The sequence below is a fragment of the Plasmopara halstedii genome (genome assembly GCF_900000015.1).
Source record: "Plasmopara halstedii genome assembly, contig: Scaffold_437, whole genome shotgun sequence".
In the NCBI taxonomy this organism is placed as follows: Eukaryota; Oomycota; class Peronosporomycetes; order Peronosporales; family Peronosporaceae; genus Plasmopara; species Plasmopara halstedii.
Genome location: NW_020187357.1, coordinates 87001 through 96200, shown reverse-complemented (window position 1 = coordinate 96200; position 9200 = coordinate 87001). Strand labels below are relative to the sequence as shown.

Genomic DNA, 9200 nt, shown 5'->3' with positions numbered 1-9200 from the left:
CATTCATTTCAGTTAACCAAAACAATAAAGCTCACTTCTGAATCTGCCAAACACTACAGTCGGCATAATTGGGACTTTACTTGCGCAAGAAGTTGGCTAGGCTAAGCACTTCCTCACGAATTTTTACGACTGAGAAAGTGGTCAATCTACTATGGGATTTCTCTTCGCGAGACCTGCTCGAAGTCTTGCTTCCCGATAAAGCAACCCAAAAATTTAATGTTACCGGCGCCAAAGACACACATTTACATATTAGCATATAGCTTATAAACGCGCATTAAGTACTACCGCTCCCAACTATTCAATGTGGTTTCCATATCCGATTATTGTGTTCTGTGACTATTGACAATCATATATGTCAAATTTAAGGGCAATTAACAGTGTGCAGTCCTCTAGGGCAAATATCGTTTACTAGGAATTGGCGTTTGTGCCGGGATTATGGCTGCATGTATTATCACATGCACATTTTGCTATGTGCCGTTCGACAGAATTTTTTTGCCGAGTGTGGAAATCTACGTGTAGCAGATCTATACTCCTCAGAAACAGCCCCTAGCTTCAAATTCGCTAGCGCGGCGAGCAAATGTTATTGGCCGGAGACACAATTTCTCGTGAATTAGTGACTGGGGTTATCCTCGGAGTTGTAAGTCTGCTATCGCTACTTCTTTCAGACGCTCTTACAGAGCTGAAGAAACTATTATTAAGGAACTATGTGTTAGTGATTGCAAGGCGATGAAGTCGCCGAAACGGATTGGTTGACACCAGAAGAGCTGGGATCGTCATCTGTCGTGGATGAATCTGTCATTGAGAAGCACTGAGTGCAAGGAGTAAGATAACAATCTCCACGAAGACTTCGGATCATTTCTATCTTTTATAGCACGACGTGGTGACGAAAAGCTCGCCGCACATCCGAGTATCAAGTAGAAAGCTGTCACGAAATTGACTTGGTTCCCGTAGCCAAATATTGCGCTCCATAGCAATGACCTTACCCAGGACAGTATGTGGCGTCAATAATGCTTCCTTCCGTGCTTTGTACGGAGCATTCTCCAGTCCTAACAATTAAATTAAACGATGTAGCTACTCAATAAGCTTTAAATGAGCATCGGGGCCGACGTATCCTTCAACATTTTCACGAATTCTTCACACGGAACGACAAAAAATCACACAATCGCAAGCCCCGCAAACATCGATCATTTCCGACTGCAACAACATCGACCCATGAAAAAAGTGCTGATCATTCTCTCCGTGGACCAGTTTTTCAAAGTGATAACATCACTGATGCGAAACTGTTTTCCATCCCGTATGGCAATACATTCTTTTTCGGCGATAAAATGAGATCATGTTGATGTAATCAAATCTTGACAAAATTTCTATAAGTTGAAAAATCAGCGCCCAGATCAGCAAGGACGGAAAAAATGCTTTTAATGACTGGACGTGAGTCACGGAATGCTGGGTTATTGCCATCATGCAACCAGTCTAGCTGCGACGTGAACGCGCCTTCCTATGGTCCTAGTTCTGCCGTTCAAAGATTGATTTATCAAGAGATAAGGTTGTAATGTGCTCCCACGTTTCTTGATCGCTCGAATAACCAAACCAATGCATACGATAGGATCAATCCTTTTGTTCTTTCTTACGTATTACCACTCACGATAGTGAATCATCGTAATCGACAATGAAGACTATTGCTCAACCACTATCACCAGCATAGTCCATTATTTGTGGATGCCATTAAGAACGAACGGTCCAAACACAACAGCTTCACGACTTGCTAAAGCAATTTAGTCGGCTGGGAAAAGCGATCATCCAGATTTAGGAAGATTGGACAAAAGCAAAAAGTATGACGTCGATATGAGGATCAACCTTTTGAGCGCGGCTCACTCAGTTCTGCTAATGTCGGTTCAATCTCAAACAAAATTCCGTGGAGATTTTTGTGCCTGGCGTGATGCAGCACAACTTTGCAAACAATATTATTGTTAATTAGCGTACTCAAAGTCTTGTCGAGAAGTATCGCAGAATAAACATCATACATGGCCCCAATCGTCCAATGTAATCTATCTAGTATGATTGTAGTCTCTTCGGGATGAGTTTCGATACTTTTCTTCCACTTACGATTACCCGGATACAGAATTACGTTAAAAGCACGCACGGATAAAATTTATGATTTAACAAATGATCTCATGCCAGCGGTCTTGTGCACTAATTAATTCAGCGCGTTGAAAGAGCTTGCTGGCCCCCTTATGGCAAAGCTACATAAAATATCTGAAGGACGCAAGTGGCCCAATCTGCGTGCCCGGCAGTCTCTGAGTAGGCAGATGGCATCTGAAACTCGGCATCGAGCAACCTGAACATTGATCGCCAAAACAATTGCAAATCGTGTGTCATGGTCTGGGTTATTGGATGCTTCGGGACATTATGGAGACAAAGAAGCTTTTGATCAAAGCATATGTGGACTATGTTTTTAGAAGGCTTGAATGGACTAGATACTGTCATGGATTTTGTTGATTGTCTCTCCAAAATGATACAGACAATGAACAATTTATCATGCTACCATCGTCTCCGTTCGAATCACTCGGAAAACCGAAGACGTGAATGAGAATAATAGACTGCTATATTTCTTGCCGATTTGTGTGGGATAAAAGGGATCTTAAAGGTAGGAGACGGCTTCAATGATGGTAAGAATTTCGGGATCGAATCTATTGTCGTATCACTTTTGCATAGAGGCAGAAGGAATGACGGTAAAGTAAAAATAAACTATGCTTGTGGCTATGCTCTCCACCAATAAGGGCATCATGTATTAACTAACCAGAAATGATGGTCGTGGCTTGGACTTAGACTAAAAAATTCTCTCTGAAATTTGATAAAAAATTGAGCTACGAGATCTTGACTTGATGGGTTGTTTATCACAACACACCGCATGAAAGAAGAATGTAACGGTGCGTGTCATGTTCGTTTATCACAACCACATTGATATCTTGGGCGCGTCCAGGACAACATTGTACTTGAGTTGAATCTTTCCGTTTTTTCGAGTATAACGGGTTAACGACCTAGCACATTCTATCCTGGATTGACTGCAAGAATGACAATCGTCAAGCGACAGGTGCGATAATTTGGCTGTGGCTCACAGCAACACGTGGTAAATCATAGTGGTTCGCCAATATGCGTTCTTGGAATTCAGCAAGTGCATAAGTCATAACGACTATATCCTGTCCCAATTTTGAGGATATTTCTTAGCAGTCTCCCACTGTTAAAATATCTAGCAGCCGAGCGCTAATACCGACACTGCATACAATGCAAAAAGCCTTCAGGCTTTTTCTGCTATTTATGTAGTGTCTAAATAGATCGAGAAATGAGGCTTTATTATGTGGGAAGAGCTCAAATGTCAGATGTCGCAAGTTCTGCACCCCTGACTGCCGAAAGTCTAACTTTTCTCACCCGTCAAGAAAACATTTTTGTTGGAATCTGTCCAATGGTTGTTTACTCTTAGAAATATTATGTAGACTGACCATTTCCGATTATAACTACGGAAGTGTCGAGGAAATGCGGCTTGCACCGAGACCTTTCGTGTTCACCCGATAAGTTCATAGAAGCGATGAACATCACATAAGAGGTGGAACACAAAGTTTGATTTGCAGGATTTGATTGGAGGGCAAGAGGTGGTAGTCGTGTAAACAAGCCAGTGGCGGGGATCTCAGCAAAGCTGTCTAGAAAAAGAATGATGCAGTTGAGTTACACCAATTATCCGCATATCCTACAAACCACTCAAACACGCCTGCGCATCAGCTCTTAATTAGGCAATTTTAAATTCGAACACCCAATTAGAGCTGGACTTAACATAACCCTCTTCTATGAAAATTAAATTTCGTCGGGTGCTGTGCAAGAATATTTTGTAAATTTGTGGACGGAGCCGATGGGACTTAAAAGAGTAAAAAAACGACGCTTTCAGGGAGAGGTGGGGCTAATCATTTAGTTAAGTTCAATGTTAAGGGCTGTTTAAAACCACGGAAAACCTTTATCGGTCGCACAATTTTGTGCGATGGTCTACTTTTGCAGTTGATGACGATTTAGGGCAATGCATAAAATGTACCAAGTGTGGATTTATATCCGTGTCTGCGAGACAGTGCTCTACATAAGATATCAGAGGCTCATGTTGATCAAACGATTAATTCTCACGATTTCATAAGCACGGAACATGGGAAGTGAGGCCACAAGTGGTGAAGAACCTTCCCGCGACTTCCAGCAGAATAGTTGCCAGCCGCCTTCGCCCATTTAAAACAAATGCACCGAGCTCCGACATATTCGTTTGCACTTAGGAAACGGGTTAACTGTATAAATCTATGTACATCTTGAAAGTTCTCGTCAAGTTTTAAGTTATGCGAGAGAATAAATTCCTTGCATCCCTGTAGAGTGCATTTTCACTGAACATGAGATTCCCGTTCTTGGGTTGCTTTGTGGGCAAGAATGCGTCTGTGCCGATCCAGAGGAAGTCAAAGCAAGCAACGAATGGTCAATGCCAAATCATATGGGACAATGGCCAGGCTTGGCCAACGATTTGCGCAAATACACGCACAATTTGCAGCGTTGGTGCGGCCCTATGACGGGTTACACGTACGCTGGTATAAAAGGGTGGGTCACACAAGATGGTGTGACCGTTCAAAGGTGTGGGTTACACAATTCGGTGTAATCACACAATGGTGAGGCCACATCGTAACAAGAAGTCAGTACGTGACGGGACTGCCAGTAGTTATGCATATTAATCAGGGTTTATTATTTAATTAGGAACACCTAAGGATTTAGATATAAGCGGCTCTGCCGCAAATATAACAGATGAATACAGCTTCAATTTTGAACGGAAGTGCATATTTGCCTTGTGTTAAGGTTTTGGGTACTCATGGAGGTAGTGAATTGCGATTCGCTACACTCGTACTGGTTCTAATATAGACCGTAAGGTCGGTGACCCCAGTAAGATTCCTCTAAGCAGAGAGTTACGACAGCCCCGCTGCAGGCCCTTCCTACTCTTTTTTTCTTAAAAGATCTTGTTGAGTGTAAATGGTCAGACGAGAACGAGAAACGATCTCACCTCAGTCACGTCCTAGCTGGAGATCCTCAATCCATTAACCACACGTTGTTACAATTGTTACACGCCTTTCTCTTTGGCTGGAACAAAAGTAAGTCATGAATTAACTTTCGCTTGAGAACAAAAGCGCTTTTGGTGTGAGCACGAAATAACGACAGCTTTATATCACGACATCGGACTGTTCGATACAGTTATCAATCATCAGCGATAGTGCCTAGAGTCTTAATCGAAACCCGAGCGGAAAGTGTATCAATAAATGGATTAGCGATCTTCAAGGGCTTGAAGGAAACTATATAGAGTATGTTGAGGGAATACAAGATGGGTGCTGCCGCGAGTCTTGCCTCCACGAACTGCAACACGATTCTCCTCATTTCTTGGGTCACATATAGCATGACGCGTCTATGGCCTCAACCCCGGGTAACGCGACTGCATGAATGTTTTGTACGGTGTAATACACAAAGCAGGCCTGCTGAGACAAAATGAATGCCTTCACATGACACTGAGCTCTATGTCAAAAGGCTTTTGGCAGGCTGCTTAGTTTCCTTGCTCTCAGAAGCATTTGAACAGCCAAGGTGTTGACGCAAACATAAATTTTCAAAAAGCGTGAGCTCTCAGTATGATGTCCTCTGTACAATACTGTATACCCTATGCATAGAGATGGACACAACTAAATACTCACGCAGGTGAATTATTGAAAATTGCGTCACAATCTTTGAAAGGAATCCATTTGGAGTAGCTGAGCTGCTAATGCACCTGCAACACTTACCCGTCTGGTGACTTATCTCATCGTGTATATACGCATTCCAACATAGCGTACAAAGAACGAACACAAGGATGCCGAAATCTATACTGAGCACTTGCAAACTATGATGGAGCGCATGCGCTATAATAAACGGTTTGCGATATTTGACAGCTGCGCATCTAGAGCGTACCCTTCTAGTAGATCCTAGAATGATCAAGGCATTATGAGATGAACAGGTGTCAATGTCCTCAAGGAACTTCAATTCTGACTTGGCCACGTAATTCCAAAAGTATAGTGCAAATTATGTCCACACGGTATGTTCCCTTGCCAATCTTTCACAAACGATGCTAAATGGCACTGAGACCAAGAAATAAAAAGCTGCATTTAAACCCGTCATAGAAGGCCTCATGTGTTTTTCTATTCTGACTATTCCAGTTTGAATCGAGCTATTCCAAGTCGTCTGTGATTCGTCGGCATTCGCCACAGCATGTTCTTGACATCGAGCTGATGCTGATATATCAATTGCGTACCAGCTTTTCGAGCTTATATCGCAGTTATGATAGTTACGAAACAAAAAGCAGCTAAGTTCAAAGTACACCCGCTTCGGCTTCAAGCCAGTTGTGATCTGACCAAATTATACTTCACGCTGCACGGTGGTCGTCGCCATACCCCCATAGAAACTTGCAGCATGACCTTTGTGGGTATACTAGCACAAGACTTGTCGCCCTACCGCTTTATCCCGACCAATAGCTTTTTCTTATCACATTGGTGGCAGCATGCATTGACTTTGTTATCTTTAGGGTGGGTGGAGTTGGTCACGCCTCATGTTGCGTTTTCGCGCTTTCAAATAGAGACATGGCTTTATCTAAACAGTTAGATCGCGCTTATACTGCCAGTCCTTGTCTTAATATCGCCGAATGAGCCCGCTTAAGTAAGACTGTTCATTATTTTAGATTTCAGATACTACTTTCAGCGTGAAGAACATTTTTCTATCCGAAGAAAACATCCTGGTCGAATCAAGATGAAGGTGTATGAGCACTAGGTCTATCTAAAATACAGAAACGGGTTAGCACGAATAAAATCTTGCCGCAAGCTTCGACTTTATGCCGGCTTTTATGTGCTGACAATTCATCAATATGGAGTTAGCATTTTGCCACCGAAAGAAGCGTCCCATTACGCCGCCTTTGTGCCAGTCTTGATGGAAGGATTATCAATACAATTTGACAGGCAGATTTTTTCCCGGCTACACTTCATAGCATATTCGACGACTTTATTTACGTAGTCCCGAAAATATATTGCGGATTCTTTCCAAAGACGCTCATCTTTTATTCGCGAACGCTAAAATTGCATCTACAAATGAGACTCTTACACTTCCCAAGGTGTAATGCACGTACTTAGCGAAACAATTGGGGTGACACCTGCTTATTGTGCATAACAACATAGCAATTCGTTAGATCAAATGATTCAGTTAACACCACACAACAATCAGAATCTGCGTCTCTTTGACCGCCTGAAAAAGCTGATTTTTTATTCGTTTAGAATCTGACTTATCAGCGCACCAACGTTGACCTGCACCTTGAATTGTAAGCATTCGGACCACTACGCTCCCTTACACCTTCATCTCGATCGGTTGCCGCATAATTCTAAAACTAGCCTTCGTTCTTATTCGCCTCTGTAAGGCGCAACCCTGTTTCGCAACAATCGCTGCTCTTTGTCATTTGCTTCCCTATTCTTGTTTCGCACTTATCAAGTCGCTTGATAATCTTTCTCTTATTCTCCGCACATGTTGAAACCATCTCAAATCCACCAACTAAGCATAGAAAACAGCATTAGTCGCTGGTTTGCATTCCAGTTTTCTTCCATTCGTCTTCGACCCCAATGGTCCTAGCATCAGGAATCTACTTTTTCTCGTCTCTTTCTTTTGTTCTCAATTAACCTTCACAATCACATTCAAGTACCGTCGTTGTTGTATTCTCTTTTCAATCTCACCTTTCTAATACCACAATCAAATCGTAATAAACATTTATTTGCAGTAAAGATTGCGATCAATCACTGGCGGAATTGGTCGAATTTCCGTCCCGAGTTCCTGTTCAATTCGATAGAGATTGAATCGATCATCATACGTTATCATATTGATAGCCAATCCAAGATGACCATACCGCCCCGAGCGACCAATTCGATGTAAATAAGTCTCAGAGTTTTTTGGAAAGTCAAAATTTATCACAACGTTCACCGTTTGAATATCAATTCCACGCGTAAATAGATCCGAGCACACCAAATGCCTTGTAGCTCCATTGCGAAATTCGTGAAACACGCGATTACGATGCGCTTGATTCATCTTGGCGTGAATATAAAAGCAAGAGTATCCAAGTTCCGTGACTTTCTTAGCCAGTAGCTCAACACGATTCACGGAATTGCAAAAGATAATCGATTGATTTACATCAAGCTTGGAAAAGAGAGTGTTTAGACAATGAACTTTTTGACGTTCTTCTACAAACGCATAAAATTGCGAGACACCTTTTAACGTGAGTTCGTCCATAAGATTAATCTCGTAAGGATTGTCAACAAATCGATCTTTAAACGCCTTGACTGTAACAGGAAAAGTGGCTGAAAAGAGACAAATTTGACGATCCTTGGCTGTGTGGTTAATAAGCTGCTCAAGCAGCGGTTGAAACTCAGGCGATAACAATTTGTCAGCTTCGTCCATAATAACTGTCGAACACTGACTAAGATCAGCTACACCCTTGTTTGCCAAGTCCATGACTCGACCCGGAGTACCTACTAGAATATGTACCGTTTGATAAAGACGCATAATGTCATCTTTAAGACTTGTACCACCTGTAGATACCATACATTCAATGCCCATATGTTTGCCAATTTCCTTGACAATCGCTGATGTCTGAAGAGCTAACTCGCGTGTAGGAATGAGAATAAGCACTTGTATGTGCTTTTTGTTTGTATCTGTCTTTTCAAGACATGGTATAATGAAAGCGGCGGTCTTGCCAGTACCATTCTTTGCACGGGCCATAACATTACGTCCTGCAAGGATAATAGGCACAGCCTCTTCTTGAATTGGAGATGGACGCTCAAAGCCCTTTTCAAAAATACCCATCAACAATTCTCGTTTCAGAAAATAATCTTCAAATTCATTGCCTTTCACATTCGTCACATCTTCCGTTTGCACGCGCGTGTCTTTCTCGGGCCGCTTGAGGGAGGCCTTCCAATTCTCTTCGTCCATCGTTGAATGTTGCTGCGCCATGAATGGTATGATGATAAAAACAAAGATTATATTCGAGCTAAATGTGTTGACTCAGGGCTTGGCCTTGCGTAATTGGCAGCACTTGTAATTGGTGAGGGATCTTCTGGTCCGTTGGGGTTTGGAAGATAAAA

The 9200-nt window shown here is 42.3% G+C and overlaps 2 protein-coding genes across 2 annotated transcripts; one reads left to right on the top strand and one right to left on the bottom strand.

Annotated features, from left to right (window-relative positions):
- Positions 1-6496: 6496 nt before the first annotated feature.
- On the top strand, positions 6497-6989 carry PHALS_15396 (uncharacterized protein). Its single transcript, XM_024725232.2, has one exon. It carries the CDS (start codon positions 6499-6501, stop codon positions 6685-6687), a length of 189 nt encoding a protein of 62 aa, XP_024576030.1. The 5' UTR covers positions 6497-6498; the 3' UTR covers positions 6688-6989.
- An 844-nt stretch (positions 6990-7833) lies between these two features.
- PHALS_09898 (dead-box atp-dependent rna helicase 8) lies at positions 7834-9069 on the bottom strand (the record flags this gene model as incomplete). Its single annotated transcript, XM_024725231.1, has 2 exons — positions 7834-8532; positions 8605-9069. The coding sequence occupies 2 exons, from the start codon at positions 9067-9069 to the stop codon at positions 7834-7836; spliced, it is 1164 nt and encodes a 387-aa protein (XP_024576029.1).
- Between the last annotated feature and the right edge of the window lie 131 nt (positions 9070-9200).

Coding starts and splice junctions, on each gene's coding strand:
- PHALS_15396 (XM_024725232.2), top strand. CDS start 6,499: ATGACCTTTGTGGGTATACTAGCACAAGACTTGTCGCCCTACCGCTTT.